Here is a 16818-nt window from a genome sequence, read left to right on the forward strand (position 1 = left end):
TACGGCCCTTAAAGCAGAAAGAACTGAGAGAGAGTGTGTGGAAAAATGGCGGTAACACGCACACAGACACACACCCACAAACACACACACCCAGGGGTGGGGTGGAACATGACTGACGAGGCGGCATGAGAGAGCAACTGAAAAAGGAGAACAATACCTGATGGCAAAATCAAAATGAAAGCTCTTTTTCCTTAAAAAAAAAAAAAAGAAAAAACAAGACAACACAAAAGCACACACATATGTTATTTGCACACACAAAATGATGGAAACACACACACACACACACACTTTATTTTGGCTTCTTTAAGAATCAACACTCACTGGACTATTCATTAGGTACACCTACACAAGCTGTAATGACATCCCATGTAAAACAATGCTGCCTTTACAACAAAATGAGTTCATTAAATATAACCAAAGTATTAGGACCAGCTGTCAGTATGATAACATACAAAATTTGCCTTGGCAGAGGTCTGCGTTTCATTTTTAAGTCAGGGGTTCTCCCTTATGATTGCCATTAAATTATTTATTTTTTTTCAAGAAGTTAGCAAATATCACAGGATAGGTTCCTCCCAAAAAAATCCACAAAAAAGGTGAGTTTGCAAATGCTGAAACGTGAATATGTGGTGGTCCACTGTATACGTACGTAAATTTAAAAAAAAAAAAAAAACTGTACCTAAATATTGATTGAATTACGTTTTACTGAACGTTGTACCTGAATAAATATTTAAAAACAGTTCTTAAAGATTCAATGCAAATGTATTAAATTACAACTGAACTGTAGTGAATTTTGGTTATCATTCATTTGTGTACCACTTGAGGGAGCCCACATAGCAAAAGTCGTACAAAAAAGTGCTACACTTTCCGAATCACTTTACGAAATCAGTGCGTCCTCCCAACCTTAGATTTGGGCCAGTTAAAAGTTCTGATATGATTGTGACATTAAATCTGAGATCTCTGCATGAATAAAGTCTCTTCTTTTAACAAAAAAAAAAAAAAGCAGATTATAATAGAAATAGACCTATTTTTTTCAAGAACAAAGGGCCTCTTTTTTCAAGCGTATAGTCCTCTTTTCTTGTGAAGCGACTTTTTCAGAATAAAAGCTGTAAAACTACGAGAATAAGTTGAAATTCGCTTTCTTCCCATGTTAAACTTTGAATTTATTGTCCAAATATTACGACTTCATCTTGGAAAAATTGCAACATTTCATCTCGACGAATGCGTCGTGGTTCTTGTAAAGATAACTTATTTTCTTGAAAAACTACAACTTTCTTTTCATAACATTAAAGTGAAGTATATTTGTGGTTTGGCATTCGCAAATGTGCCGAGTTGTGGATTTTCTTCGGGAAACTATCCCACCGATACGCCACTGGCAAGTCTAATATAAAAACGGTGCTTTTGGTGCCATCTTGGTTGCCAAGCAACTCAGGGCAGGAGCTTCATTTTTTTCCAGCTGTAGCCTCGTCGATTATGAGGGGGTCCTTGTTTAAAGGTGAGTACACCCCAAACATTTTTGTCAATATTATATGTTGGAAATTCATAGTAGACACACAAAATATCCACACTTTGTGCATAATTTGGATAGTTTCACAACCTGGTGTTCTCACGTTTGTTGCCAGCAGTCTCGATTAATGGGGGGGACAGTAAATCTACACTGTTATTCAAGTTGTACACTCCCAAAGTGTCTTTTCTTCAGTGTTGTCCCATGTAAAGATATAAAATATTTCCAAAAATGTGAAGGCTGTACTCACTTTTGTGGGATAATGTATATATTCATAAAGGAAAAAGTACCTCTTTTGTTTATACGTGAGCATGGCCTCGGCGATGGGAAGCTGGTGCGCTCCGTTTGCCCCCAGCATGTACTGCGTCACCCTGGACACCACGTCCGGACCCTCCTGAACTGCACACGTCGTCATAAACGTACATATACAGTACACTACTCACAAACATTTCTGGATGAACCTAAAATGCACTTTTCATCTTTTTTTAACTACTAATATTATGGCTTTTTATTCCCTTTTCAGGATGGCCCCTTATAATTGGTATAAATACAATATACAAGTGTTATTATGTATCTTCTGGGACAGCCTGCAAATACTTATTGGACAGGCGCACTTTGTTAGCTACACTTACACAATCCGATGTCGTCTTTTAGGAATCGAAACGTTCCGATGGAGACCCCCTTACCGACTACAGGCGCCTCGGGCTTGTGAAAGAGGTCCTTCCAGGCGGCGTCCTGGAACAAAGCGTTGTATCTGTAGTCCATGGTGCCGAGATACTTGGACACAGGGTGTGCACCTGGACGCAAACACATAGAGCATTTCGTATTAAAGAGGGAGTATTAGGAAAAAATGACTTTTGAAATATACAAATACTTGCGTCTCTTGGGTGCATGCAAACCCATCAAGTGTGAAATAAAACAGCCAAGTGAATCTTTAGTTATCTGCCGATTTCTGAAAATATGTCCGTGAAAGAGCCATTTGGATTTTTTTCCCCCCCGCTGTGATGTCACAAATTTACATAATAGTGCTCCCACACTGACTTTCTCTGAGAGATCAGCTAGGCTGCCCGACATTGCAGAGCCAAAGAGCCACTTCTTGTACTACTACTGTAAGTGACGGAGTAAGATGCTGTAATATTAGTCATTTTTCGTAGAAGATAATGAATATATGCCTGTGAGTATTTTATTGTACATTATCTATCTACGTGTGTTGCTCCACCATTTGTGTTCAAATAGCCATCGCTTGTAAAACTACGACTATCGATGCTAACCGCTAGCATGTCAATGCTGTTTTGCGTTGTTCGTTAGCATTGAGCTAAGCACAAACATTGCATCAAGATAAAGCAGAAAGAGAGTTGCGATACGCACCCAGCGGGATGATGAGGAAGCGCATGTATCCCAGCCAGTCGGGCGTCTTGTGGGTAAGGTGGTCCACAAAGAGGCGGAGCACGGCGCTGAGGTAGTGCTGCGCACCGGCCACCGCAATCTTGATGGGGACGGGCGTCTGCGAGTTGCAGTTGCAGCTGCACACACACAAACACACACACAGATATACACAAAATTATCCTCAACAAAATTTTGCCTTGTTCTTTTTTTTTTTTTTTTTTTTTTTTTTTTTTAAATACAAATTACTAGTATTTTATGTTTAAAACAAAGTAGTGATTCAATTGCAGACTTAATTTTGTACAAATACATTTCCACAGCCATTCAAACAGCCTAAAAAAATAATAATTCAAAAATACGTTTTATTAACTTGCATTAAATCAATGACATTAAACCCAAAGTAATGTGCAAAAGTAACGCTGGCGATGGGGGCCAACGAATTCCGCCTAGCAACAAGTGAAAAGGGGACCAGGTGAGAGAGATGTACGAAGTAAAAATCAAATGTACAACACTGTGAAAAAGAGAGGCTCACAATCTCTGTATGCGGGACACGATGGTGTTGAACGCCGCCTGGATGTCCGCCGTGGTGCATGTGCACACCACGGGCAGGTGGTGGTTCTGGAGCACGTCTGACAGGTACTGAAGGTAGACGGGAACGTGCGCGTGAAACAGGAGATCAACAAAAGAGCGTTCACAGATGTTTCGGAGGCGAACTCGCCTGCCCCTGCCAGTCGGACGTGTTGATGAGGATGATGCTGTCGGGAAGCTGGTTGTCAGACACCAGGATGTGGTTGAGCTGATCGTACACTGTCTTCCTTGGGATCTGCAGCCCCGGAATGACACACAAACGGAAACTAGGAATCGAACCCGTGCCGTCTACATGAAAGGCAGCAGCATGTACTTCTACACTACCAGTGCACCACAGCACCATTGTGCATGATTTGGGAATAACAAAACATTAAAGAATACAATTCATGTAAATACTACACAGATAAAGTGTTTGTTTGCGCCGTTGACACTGCAAATGATCAGAATGGTACGACCTCTGCCTTATTTTGAGCCAGGAAAAACCCTGTATGGTGTCCACTTACTTGCAGGTGGCTGCGAGTGTCCAGCGCCCGCTCGTTGTCTAAACTGTTGGCTCTCTCGTTCTGAGGCCTGCTGGGCTGGCGCTCCTTCAGCGACGTGCTGCGACCTCGCCTGCCCGCCAACTTGGGCTCCTGCCTGGAAACGTCAAATATCCGCACGCAGCTCCTGATAAATGAGTCAATCACGGGTTGGACTCGAACTTGTCAAGATATTAACATTTGCTTCCAACTTTGTGGTATGTGTTTTGAGGGGAAAGTTGCTTTTCTCTTCCGAGTGTACCAAGCATGGGCCATTTAAAATGAAATTAAATTTGCATAGATTTTAAAATCAAAAAGGAAATGAAAATACAAGCCGGCACGGTGAACGACCGGTTAGCACATCTGCCTCACAATTCTGGGGACCGGGGGTCAAATCCCGGCCCCGCCTGTGTGGTGTTGGCATGTTCTCCCCGTGCCTGGGTGGGTTTTCTCCGGGCACTCCGGTTTCCTCCCACATCCCAAAGACATGCGTGGTAGGTTGATTGGAGACGCTAAATTGCCCGTAGGTGTGAATGTAAGTGCGAATGGTTGTTTGGTTCTATGTGCCCTGCGATTGGCTGGCGACCGGTTCAGGGTGTACCCCGCCTCCCGCCTGAAGATAGCTGGGATGGGCTCTGGCAGCCCGCGACCCTAGTGAGGATAAGCGGTAAAGAAAACGGATGGATGGATGAAAATACAAATAAAAGAATGAAAAATACAATAACAATAAAATAAAAAGATGAAAACATTTAGATAAATTGTACTTTATACTCTCTCAATTTATTTCATTTTATTTATATTTTATTTTTAAATGTATTACAATTTTATTTAATTTCATTTTATTAATATTCTATCATTGTGTCCCGCATATAAGGATTGTAAGCTTCCCTTATTTTACTTAAATAAACTAAAAAATTAAAATAGAAAACTACTTTTGAAAATATGTTATTTTTTGCTTTGTATTTATATGTATGTATTTATATTTTACTCAATTTCTTTGTATTTTAATTGTATTCATATTCCATCACTATGTGCCACATAAAGAGTTCAAGCTGTCCTTATTTTACTCAAAAAAATCTAAATCTAAATAAAATCTAACTTTTGAATACAGTTCATTTCATTTTATTTTAAAATCTACTCAAATTGTATTTAATTAAATTTTATTTTGTTTTATTTTATTTCGTTTTATTAATATTCCACTAATGTGTCCTGCATTTGATTGTAAGTGTTCCTTATTTTATTTATTTTTTTATTTCGCTAAATTAAAATAAATCAAAATCAAACTCTAATAAAATAATTTGCATACATTTTATTTGATTTTAGTAAAGGAAGGAACGCTTACAATCTTAAGATCTTTATATGTGGGGCAAAACAGTAAAATATGAATTAATAAAATGTAATTTAAATAAAAAATAAAAAAAAGCTTACAATCTTTGTATGAGGCCACCTCATAAACTAAACTAAAATAAAATTTAATTGAATTAAATAATATATAAACAAAAAGGCTGACACTAACTGTATGAGGAAAGATGGTGGACTTTGTTCCTTCATTCTACGTGAAGTCAATTCCGCATTATCCAGTCACATTCGTTTACCTGTTGGACGAAATGATGAGTGACTCCGTCTTGGTCATCTTGCCACTCGGGGGTAGTCTGTCCAAGAACGTGTCCATGTTGTCCATCTCCAGCTCCGTGGTCGGCGTCACCGCCTCCGGATGCTCCTGGAAAAAAAAAATGGAATAGCTTCCATTAATATGGACCAGCATCACTGTATGTGTGTGCGTACACGTGCACCTGCCTGTGTGTATGTGTGTGTGTGTGAGACACTCACATAAGGAATGTTGTCAGACACACTGTCCTCGCCAACACACTCGTTTTTATCAGGCTCGATCTGGAATAAGAGCACAAACGTATGAAGATGAATATAATTGATGGTACTGATGACTGACGTATTGATGCTCTGACCGGGCTGGGCGGCTCGCGGTGGCTGCGGCTGCTGTGGATGCTTCCAATTTCCGTCTGCGAGCTGGAAAGGGAAATACCCTCGAAATACGGCCTGAAATAGTAAATTAATATATATATATTTTTTACTCCTCTTCAGGCATGTAAAATAAATAAAATGTGATGTGGCTATAGTGGGTAGCATTTTTTTTTTTTTTTTTTTTTTTTAATTCTTAAATAATCTAAAATAAATATTGAAATTTTAAATTATGGATTTTTTCAAAATTGATTTATTTTCATTCATTCCTATGTATTGATTTTATAAATATATTTAGGTGCAAATATGATCAGATGTATTTATTTATTTCAGGTAAGGCAATTGAGAACAGTTCCTCACTTACAATGCCGACCTGATGCAGACAGCAAAGCAAAACAATGCAATTTTTTTGAAAGTACCAATTCAACGAACTGTACGAGTTGCAGCACACGACATATTACATAAAACACAACAAAACATGAAACATAAAATCATACAATCACAACCAGACAAAATCGTCCTCTCAATCAACATGCATCATAGCTCCCATCACAATAGCACAATTCCCATCTTTTTGGCTCTAATCACCACCATAATGGATTGGAAATTAAACGAATAACATGTGCTTTAACTGCAGACTTTCAGCTTTCATTTGAGTGTGCTTACATCCAAATGATGCGAACAGTGTAGGAATTACAACAGTTTGTAAGAACAGGTTGCAAATGCTTTGCAGTAAATTACAGCCTACAGTCTGGAACACACAGACGAAAGCAGAGGCTGGATTTCATCCCTGGTGATGCTCTGCCAGGACAGCAAATGTTTTCAGTTCCTGATTGTTCTTGGGGCATTTTCCCTTCAGTTTTGGCTTAAGCAAATGCAAAGCATGCTCACTCGGATTCAGGTCAGGTGACCGACTTGCCCATTGCATAACGTTCCACTTCTTTGGTCGCTTTCGCAGTGTATGCTTCAGATCATAGTCCATTTGCACTGTGAAGCGCCGCCCAATGACGAATTATTTCTCTGGTGAAGAAAAACCCCTTTACCACAGTCGGTGGAAGGTGTATGCGTGTCAAGGTTTAAAAGAAAAATTAATCTGGAGGTCACCAGAGTGAATACAGAGGGTTCACCACAAGATGTAAACCATTGGTGAGCCTCAAAAAGAGGAAGGCCAGATTAGAATTTGCCAAACAATATTGAAAAAAATGCCTTTCCAGTTCTGGACCAACATCCTATGGACAGATGAGACAAAGATCAACTTGTATCAGAGTGATGGGAAGAGAAGCGCATGGAGAAGGAAAGGAACTCCTCATGATCTAAAACATACCACCTCATCAGTGAAGCATGGTGGTGGTCGTGTCATGGCTGCCAATGCAACTGGTTCCCTTATATTTATTAATGATATGAATGCTAGCAAAAGCAGCAGGATGAATTTTGAAGCCTTCCGAGCAATATTATCTGCTCACATTCATCCGGATGGACATGGACCCAAGAGATGGAATGCTATGCAATTGCCAAGTTAATCACCTGACCTGAATCCAACTGAGTATGCACTTGCTAAAGACAAAACTGAAGGGAAAAATGCCCCAAGAACAAGCAGGAACTAAAGACAGTTGCAGTGGAGGCCTGGGACCAGGGATGAAATCCAACGTCTGGTGATGTCTATGCATTCCAGACTTCAGGCTGTAACTGCAAAGGTTTTGCAACCAAGTATTAAAAAGTGAAAGTTTGTTCATTTGTCTCATTACTTTAGGTCCCTATAAAACTGGGAGGCACATATGCTGTACTAACTGTTGTAATACTTCCACATACCCTCAAATTAAAGCTGAAAGCCTGCAGGTGTTTCATTAAAAATCATTAAGGTGGTGTTTAGAGCCAAAAAGATTAGAATTGTGTCAGTGTCCCAATATTTATGGGCCTGAATGTACTCACTTGAGTTTGGGTTTAGGTGTGCTGAGGACACTGTCATCGTCGTCCAGCTCGGGTCCGCTGTCACTGGGATTGTCGAACTCCACGCTATCCAGGTCCAGATCTTCCTCCTCCACCTCAGGAGGAACCTCGGCTGGATCCTGCTCCGAGTCCAGAACCTTAGTACAAACACACGCGTACAGTATTAGCTCCTGCAACTCCAGTCGAATCATCATCATTATCATGAAGTGTCGGTCACCTCGTCGGACACTCTGAACCTCTTGAGGAGAGCCACCACTCTCTGCTTAAAGTTTTGCTGCTAAAAGACCGCACAATGAACACAGAATCAGCAACAAGTCTGCACACTGGACAGCTTTAGCATTAGCTTCAAGTTCATGTTCACATTGCCCTTCCGTTTTAGCGTTAGCTTTACCTTAATTTTAGTTTAACCTAGTTTTGGATTAACCTGAGGCTTTAGTCATTGCTTTAGTTTGCAGTGCATGTTCACCTTCCCCTTCCTTGCAGCTTTAGCTTGTTTTAGCAAAAGCTTTAGTTTTAGATTTAGTTTGTCTAGCTTTAATCTTAGTTTTAATGTTGTCAGCTTCATCTGAGGCTTTACCTTTAGCTTTAGTTTTAGTCTTAGCTTGTTTACCCTTAGTTGTAGCTTTTGAGCTAGCTTTTTTTTTTTAATTTTAGCTTAGCTAATTTTAGCTTTAGCTTCAAGTTTCTGTTAATGTGGCTTTGGCTTTAGATTTTGATTGTGAAGCTTTAACTTTAGTTTTAAAATTTGTCTTTGCGTTAGCTGAAGCTTTAGCTTTGGTTCTAGCTTCATCTTTAGTTTGTGAAGCTGTGACTTTTATTTTAGCCGTAGTGCTAGCTTTACCAGAAGATTTTGTTTTAATTTCAACTTTAGCTTTAGTTTTAATTTTACATTTGATCATATTCACCTTCGACCTCCCTTTAGTATTAGCTTTAGCTTTAGTTTTAGTTTGAGCTTTGGTTTAAAATGAAGTTAAAAGCAATTGAGATTAAGTTCATTTTTATCCTCAGTTGAAGCTTTACCATAGCTTTCTTTTCAGTCTTAATATTCATTTTATCTTGAAAGCCATGTTCATGTTATAGATTTTGTTTGTCAAGCTTTAAGTTTAGCATAAGTGTTAGCCCTAGCTGAAGCGTTAGCTTTAGATTTAGCTTTATCTTTGCTTCAAGCTGAAGCTTTAGCTTTCATTTTAGCTTTAGTCGCAGCTTCATCGTACAGTTCATGTTCACCAATCCACTCCATATAGGATTAGCGTTATCTTTTTTCTTTTTTTACTCAACTCTTGTGATGGACCCCGTCCTGACAATGGACCTTCTCTGCTTCTTTGGCTTTCGCACGTCGTACTCATCATCTTCCAGATCCTGAAGACCACCAAAAAAAAAACAAAAAAAACAGAAAGCTCCTTCAACTTCAAACCAGATCATCTATTGTTTATTTGTTTGTTTTTAATCTCGATGACCTCACCTGAGCCTGTGCTGCATCGTCGCTGGCCTCCTGCTCTGAGGAGAAGCTCTCGTACTCCTCCTCCGAGTAGTTATCTGGAAAAAGAAGAAGTGTTCGGAATTATTCAATACTTCCCCGGCGCACCGTTAACAACATTGCTGTCGCATAATTACTGGTACAATGCACCGGATAAACCTCAGCTGGTGGACCTTGCGTTAAAAATATTGAACAAATAATAAATAACTAAAAAAATTCCCACAGAAATTTTGAATGGACCTGCTACCTGTTGCAAGTTCAAAACCCGCATTTGTGAATAATTTTTATGTGAGTTGGGCTGGCCTTATAGAACTAAAGTATTTTAAACGTTGGCCTCAACAAAACGGAAACTCTTCCAATTTAACTCTAATTTCAAACAGCTGTGCTAAAATGATAACAGTTGGTATGTGATATAAAGCAAGATAACATCCTTAGTATTTAAAAAAAAAAAAAAAAAACTAAGACAGATCGATGACGATGTAGTCAGGAACTGTTGTCAAAGAGAATAACTCAAATACTAACATGCTAATAGTTGCTATGTTAACAATTAGCAATATAGCATCTTGACTGAGAAAGCTCTGAGGCACATAGATAAGGATTTAACATTTTTCCCTGTGGTTGCGAACTATTTTCGATGATATTGATACAATGTTAACATGTGAACACTTACTATGCTAACACATGCTATACCAAGAAGAAAGTGCAGAGGCAGAGTGACAAGGATCTGAAATTCTGCCCTGTAGTCAGGCGCTATTTCAAAAGGGTATACTTTAACTCAAATTCTAACAGGCTAACAGTTGCTATGCTAATATATAGGAAGACTGCAACCTTGTGACCTGTGGTCAGGTATGATTTTCAAAGAGAATAGCTAACATGCTAACATTTGTGATGCAAACATACAGGAAGCTAGCAGTCTGAGAATGTGCAAAGGTACATTTAGAATGATTTTACTTTTTTTCCTGTGGGTGCGTCCTATGTCCAATGAGAACAGTAGGTGTACTAACAGAGCAATATTGCAACCTGAGCACAAAAAGCACTAGGGCAAAGCCATAAGGTATTTAGTTGACGATATGGAAGATCCCCCACAACATAGTAGTGTTCCAAAACTATTTTTCATTTGACTGGTGAGTGCACTACATTGCCCACTTTATACAAAAAAATCCCTATTTAGTAATGAGGGAGTTGGGAATGAGTGAATGATTCCGAACACAGTCACTGTCGAGATGGACATTGACAGTGGTACCCGAGCATTTGATCTTGTGTCCGGCCTGCAGGCTGCCGTCCTCGTGGTCAATGGGCTGGCTGGAGAGCGAGAAGATCCAGATCTCTGCAACCTTCCCCAGCAGGTCCTTCTGATGGCTGCACAGAGGCAGCACTTGGCCTCCCTCCGTCGGGTGCTGCATCACCTGGGGGATGACAAAAATAGCTGGGATGCACCTCTTTGTGAGTATGTAAGAAGCGGTGCACTTATTCCACCCGTACTTGTCAAGGTTTAAAGAAAACTAAATCTGGAGGTCATCTGCATACAAGTGGTATGAGATGCCCGCAGGTAGCTGAGAACACATGCACGGCGCAAAAAGGATGGGCCCAAAGACTCATCCTTGAGGAACACTTTGTGAATGTGGAATGTGAGCAGTCGCACGTACCTCTGCCATGTCGATGGAGCCCGCAGCCAGCGTCTTGTATCCTAGGATGGTTCGGTTCTTGTAGCGCTTGCGTCTCTGCAGCAGGATCTGAAGCTTGTTCCCCTCACGCTTCAGGAAGTGAGGGTACTGATACAAGGGAACGCGAAACGTCAACTACAAAAAGTCACTTGGAAATATTTTTAGTGAATGAGTCAGTGAGTCAATCAGTCAGTCAGTGAATGAGCCTTGTGGACCAGCACTGAGCGTTCTTTAAAATAGCACACAGAAATGTTTATATATAGCATATGAATGCTGATTGTACTTGATATTGCGTCTTCAATATTGCGTACTACAGCGGCTCCAACTACCGGAGACAAATTCCTTGTGTGTTTTTGGACATACTTGGCAAATAAAGATGATTCTGATTCAAACCTGCAGTGAGAAGGTGAGGGCCAGGTCTGTCTCCACAGACCCACTGGGCGGCAGCATGATCTCGTGGGACCTCAGGATGCGCTTGGAGCCCTACATACACGCATACGCATGCACGCACACGCACGCACAGTCACCAACACACACCACACTTCCTGTTTTACATATTTTAACTCACTCATTGTGCTTCATCAAGCGCATCACCGTGTGTATTCCTACTTGAATTTTGACGGCAATGACCACAGAGATGAGCTCCTTGTCGAGTTCTCTGAGCACCACCAGCTTTTTCAGAGTCAGACTGCAAAGCCTGATGGGAAAAAGCCAACATGTCAGCAAACACAAGTCTTTGCAGTACATAATTGTCTCCATAGAGGGCGTTAATTTTCCCTGCGACAACCCATTCGTTAGTTTTTATTTCATGAAGCCGCAGACAGACAGAATGGCAAAAAGTTCACATAAATTAAGATACAACAATTACTATATATAAAAGGTATTAGCATATAGTAAAGTAAGAATGTATAAAATTATATGAATTATGTGTATTATTCTTATGCTATTCTATACAGAAAGAGAAAAGAATTGAGGGAAAAAGTGTTTAAGTAAAACATACATGGAAAAATGTGGAAAAATAAAAACAAAATATATAAAGAAAAAATTGAAGAATTTAAGAATGGAAATATGTAAATTATGTTTGAATAAAATCAATTAATAAATATTAATATTCAATTAAAATTACATATGACAAATAAGAAAACATATCTATACAGATTAAAACATTAAAATAAATTGCAGATGGAAAAAATCCTTTGATGAAAGAAAATGAATCACATTGGTCCATTGGTCAACTGGTCAGCATGACCGCTTCACAGTTCAGAGGTCGTGTATTCGTATGGCCTTCCTGTGTGAGTAAGCATGTTCTCCCCGTGCTTGCCTGGGTTTTCTCTGGGTACTCTAGTTAGGCTCACTTAAGAGGTGATGTGAGTATAAATGCTGGTTGGTCTATGTTTGCCTGTCTGTGGTTTGCTGGCATCCAGTGTTGGGTGTACCCCGCCTCTCGCCCGAAGTCAGCCGGGATTGGCTCTCGCACGCCTGCAACCCTAACGAGAATAAGCTCTATAAGGATGGCTTAATTAATCACGAATCGAAGTGAATGTGGACTTGTGGATAAAAGAACATTATTATGGATGTGATGTAACATATTGTGAATAAGTCACATCGATTAAGAGCGTGCGGCAGTTCTAGTTTCATGTGAGCTACGATGGGGGCTTTAGTATGGGGGGTCTGTGCCAACACAACCAAATGGGCACCCTGGAAAGGATTGTGCAGGGGGTCCGGCCTGGGGGTGGCATTGTTTGTGTGTGAGGCAAGCGGGTGGGAGTTTCAGGGGTGTTTTGAGACACTTCCTGTACGAAACAAAAGTTAGTGGGGGAGGAAATCTTTGGTTCTTTTGGACTAAATTATTTAGAGAGGCTCACCATGAATCATCTCCTTTTGAGCACCCCCCACGGTGCACTTTGTACCACTGACCTCGCCCATTAAACATTGGCCAGTGAAATGTTTCCCCGTTACCAAAAAGTTCTTTTCTTGCCAACTTGCTGCCACACACAGCAGAGAAAGGACAGGGCGGCCCTTTCCCCTCACGTCACATCGGTCCGCCGACTTGTCGCTTGGCAGATTTTATGAGCCACAATAAATATTTTGTATTGCTTTTATTTATTATTTTAACTGCCCGACGATAGCTGGGATAGCCTCCAGCACACCCGCGACCCTTGTGAGTAGAAGCGGCTCACAAACTGGATGGATGGATTATTTTTTTACATTTGATATTTTAGATTATATGAGCTGTCATAATTCATGAATACATCGAGTATCCCCAATAAATTTAAATATGTATTAAAAATAATAGACTTTTGTAAATACTTGAATACTCAAACTTGTTTTATTGTACTATTGTTATGACTTGATCTGTATTCAATTGAGAATACATCACTAAATGTATCTATATCTAACAATGCCAAGTCAGAAACGAAATATTAAATATTAGATTATATGCCCCTTCATGAAATACACACATACATATATATATATATATTTATGTGTGTGTGTGTGCGTGTATAAATATATATATTAAATACAATACAGGCAAGCCTAATACAAAAATAAGAGTTTCCGAACTAAGTGACTCAGTAAACTGCAGTAATATTAGTCATTTCTTGTCTGTCTCCATGTGGTGCTGCACTGTTTGTGTTCATATACCAGTTGCTAGTTTTGTTAGCCCATATATGCTGTTTTGCATTGTGTGTTAGCATTAAGGTAGCAGACTTTTGTAACTTGTAGTTTGGTTAAATACACAAAGTGTAATTTGAACAACGTTTTGAAGAATTGTTTACTATCTAACAAACCGCTGCTCGCTGTGACATTCGCTGCCACCATTTAGCGCTCGTAACTGGAATTTTTGCTCATAACTCAAGGCACCAAAAAAGCTGACGAACGACGGCTCGTCGTTTCTCGAAAACCTTGTAACTCGGGTCACTTGTAATGACGGTTAAGAATTTGAAAAAAAACGAGACACACGCGACGCAGAAACTGTTTTGAAATCCAAACAAAATGCGTCCGACTTCCTGAGTGACAGCACTGAAGCGGGAGAAAAAAAGCAAACATTGAGACAAGCGGGTTTGAGGCAGCTTTCAATGGCGACCTTTCCCCTCGCAGGACTGCGGTGCACGAGCGCCGAGAAGCCCCAGGCACGGCCACCGCGGCCCCCGTGAAGGCGCGCATTGTCTTCCCGGACCTGCGTGTACAATGACAATAGACGCATTCTGCGTTCTGGTTCCGAGTGCGGTGCCGTGGTCGGAATTGAGATGCGAAGGCGGACGGAGCTAAATATCTTCCAGCCACGTTTGGGTTTGGATGTTGTTCTTTGTTTTAGAATGGAGCACAATGGGCTTAATTGGCAGAGTTAATCTACTCTCAAGAACAGCTATTTTTAATAGAACACGGAGTTATTTCTAAGAGGATATGCTTTAATGGTGCTGACCCATTTCTCCTTGGCAGGCTTGCACGCTACACTTATGTTATTGACTTGGATTTTTCACCTGATTTATTATTATTGTTTTAATACTACTACTACTCCTATTTATAATAATCATCATCATCACTGTCATCATTGTAGTAATAATAGTTGTCATCAACATAAATGAAAATATTTATTGTACATATATATATATATATATATTTCTTTTAAAATGTTAACTTTGATGTATTATTTTTAGTTTATCTTAAAATTACATTGCATTGACTTGGATGTATTAGATTATATGCGCCACATATTTCAAATGAATTTATAAAATGTACGTGTTTTAAATGTTTTCCAGTCATTTATATTATATAATTATGTTGACATTTTTATATTGACTTGGAAATATTCAATTATGCAATATATGTTTAAAATATTCAATAATGTATAAGTGTATATATAAAAAGGGTGTATCTATACGTATATGTACAGTCGAAACCAGAAGTTTACATACACTATATAAAAAGACTTTTTCTCACTGTCTGACGTGAAATCAGACTAAACCTTTGACATTTTTAGGTCAATTAGGATCAGCAAAATGATTTCTATTTGTTAAATGCCAGAATAATGAGGGGAGGATTTTGGGGGGGTTCAATTTTTCATTACTTTCTGCAAAGTTAGACGTTTACATACATTTAATTAGTGTGTGTTATTTGTTTTTATGTAATATGATTGAAAAAATAAATACAAATATGTGTTAATATATAATGTTACATATAGATGTTTTATATTGTATTTATTTTATATTTATTGTCATATTATTGTTTAATAATTTGTTTTTAATACTGATCTGCATGAATATCAAATATTTATCTGAATTTATCAATTCAAAATCAGTGCAAGACAGAAAAATAAAATGATATGTCCTTAATTTAATTTTGATTTTAAATAACTTATCTATATATAATAAATTGAGGTTTTGATATGTAATCTTTTTTGTTTGTTTGTTTATTCTACTATTATTATTATTATTATTATTGTTCCTGTTAACATAATTTATTTTTAAATACTGATCTGTAGTCAATATAAAATCCATCTAAATAGATCAACATTTGTATTCCCAATGTATTCTACATTATATATCTATGAGTCTTTACAAACCGAGATCATCTTTATTCCCCCTCCACAAATGTACGTAATGTCACTATTACATCACTCCTCAGTTTTAAATGCAGATATAAATAAATTGTAAGTCAGGATGGTTTTGGCTAAGCTACATTCAGGTTTTATTTGGTGTCTGTCTGTGTAATAAAGTGTTGGCCACCAAAAAACTGCAACTTCCATCTGTTCTGGCTGTGCTCGCTACATTGCGTTTGGCACGCACTAGACAGCTGCTGATTTTTTGTATTTGATTTTTATTTTTTTTAAACACACCCACATTTTTGCCGTGACACGCACATGCATACACACACGCACATGCACGGACACACACGCCACAGTGTCACCCCAAAGGACACATGGCCTTGCGAGCCTTTGCTGAGGTCAGCGTGGTGCTATGCTGAGGATTACGCAATCACCGAGTCACATGATACACTGGATGGACAAAGGTTTTGGGACACATTTCCACTTGAAGGAAGTAGATTGGTCAATCTGGTGGGTCACTGCCTCACTGGGACCCGATGCAAGCAGAATGTAATGGCTAAAAGTGAAAATTCATTCTGTGAACTGCCTCTTTATCCAAATATGAACAAATCATTTTTTTTTACCACAGCTCCATTTGGTAGGTCGCTACCACACAAAAAAGGTTGAAATGACCTTTTATTTCTTCATCTTCTTCTCCTCTGGAGTATTATTGGGCCTTTCAAGGTTCAAGGTGAGCCTGCATACAATTCCATTACAGCGGAACCACTGCCGGGGATTAAAGACATTTAATGAAGCCTTGACCTCGCGTTCATGCGCTCGCAGGCTTTTTTCTTTTTTTTCTCACGCAAAATTCCATCTATTTTCAAAGGCTCTATATTAACGATTGAGGCAGTAGAGTGCTGACATGTGATACTCGATTAAGTGACGTCTTATAGGTCATTTTGGCCAGTGGACGAGCAGGAAGTGTGGAAATGTCATTATGGGTGCCACCTGCTTTTTTTTATTGCTTTCATATTAGTTTTCTATGGCATGAACAGGATGGTGATGGGCTGCCACTGTGTCAGTTGTGGAAGACCTTCAAGATCTTAGGGCAAACAATATGCAGGATGACGCAAAATGCACGTCGCCAATGTCTAATAATAGCACAAATGTAGAGAGATGCGAGAGAGAGAAGAAGGGCATTTTGGTCCACATCCGATCAAAAAGGTCAAGAT

At 39.2% G+C, this 16818-nt stretch overlaps 1 protein-coding gene across 14 annotated transcripts in view; it reads right to left on the reverse strand.

Moving 5' to 3' along the window:
* The window catches only part of pacs2 (phosphofurin acidic cluster sorting protein 2), a 37183-nt gene that overhangs the window by 6427 nt on the left and 13938 nt on the right, over window positions 1-16818 (reverse strand). For 2 of the 14 annotated variants that reach the window (XM_061794075.1, XM_061794081.1), the window contains exons 2-19: window positions 11665-11752; window positions 11449-11538; window positions 11038-11163; window positions 10635-10797; window positions 9377-9450; window positions 9193-9273; window positions 8132-8191; window positions 7897-8051; window positions 5955-6045; window positions 5821-5880; window positions 5586-5710; window positions 3976-4138; window positions 3603-3707; window positions 3417-3523; window positions 2870-3024; window positions 2188-2298; window positions 1792-1900; window positions 158-190 (exon numbers count right to left, since the gene is read on the reverse strand). In XM_061794075.1, coding sequence (XP_061650059.1) covers window positions 158-190; window positions 1792-1900; window positions 2188-2298; window positions 2870-3024; window positions 3417-3523; window positions 3603-3707; window positions 3976-4138; window positions 5586-5710; window positions 5821-5880; window positions 5955-6045; window positions 7897-8051; window positions 8132-8191; window positions 9193-9273; window positions 9377-9450; window positions 10635-10797; window positions 11038-11163; window positions 11449-11538; window positions 11665-11752 — 1896 coding nt within the window. Of the gene's footprint in view, window positions 1-157; window positions 191-1791; window positions 1901-2133; window positions 2299-2869; window positions 3025-3416; window positions 3524-3602; window positions 3708-3975; window positions 4139-5585; window positions 5711-5820; window positions 5881-5954; window positions 6046-7896; window positions 8052-8131; window positions 8192-9192; window positions 9274-9376; window positions 9451-10634; window positions 10798-11037; window positions 11164-11448; window positions 11539-11623; window positions 11753-16818 lie in introns of those variants that run through there. The other 12 variants (XM_061794074.1, XM_061794071.1, XM_061794078.1 and 9 more) reach the window with 8 other exon arrangements.

This window comes from Phyllopteryx taeniolatus, chromosome 13, assembly GCF_024500385.1.
Source record: "Phyllopteryx taeniolatus isolate TA_2022b chromosome 13, UOR_Ptae_1.2, whole genome shotgun sequence".
NCBI classification, from domain to species: Eukaryota; Metazoa; Chordata; class Actinopteri; order Syngnathiformes; family Syngnathidae; genus Phyllopteryx; species Phyllopteryx taeniolatus.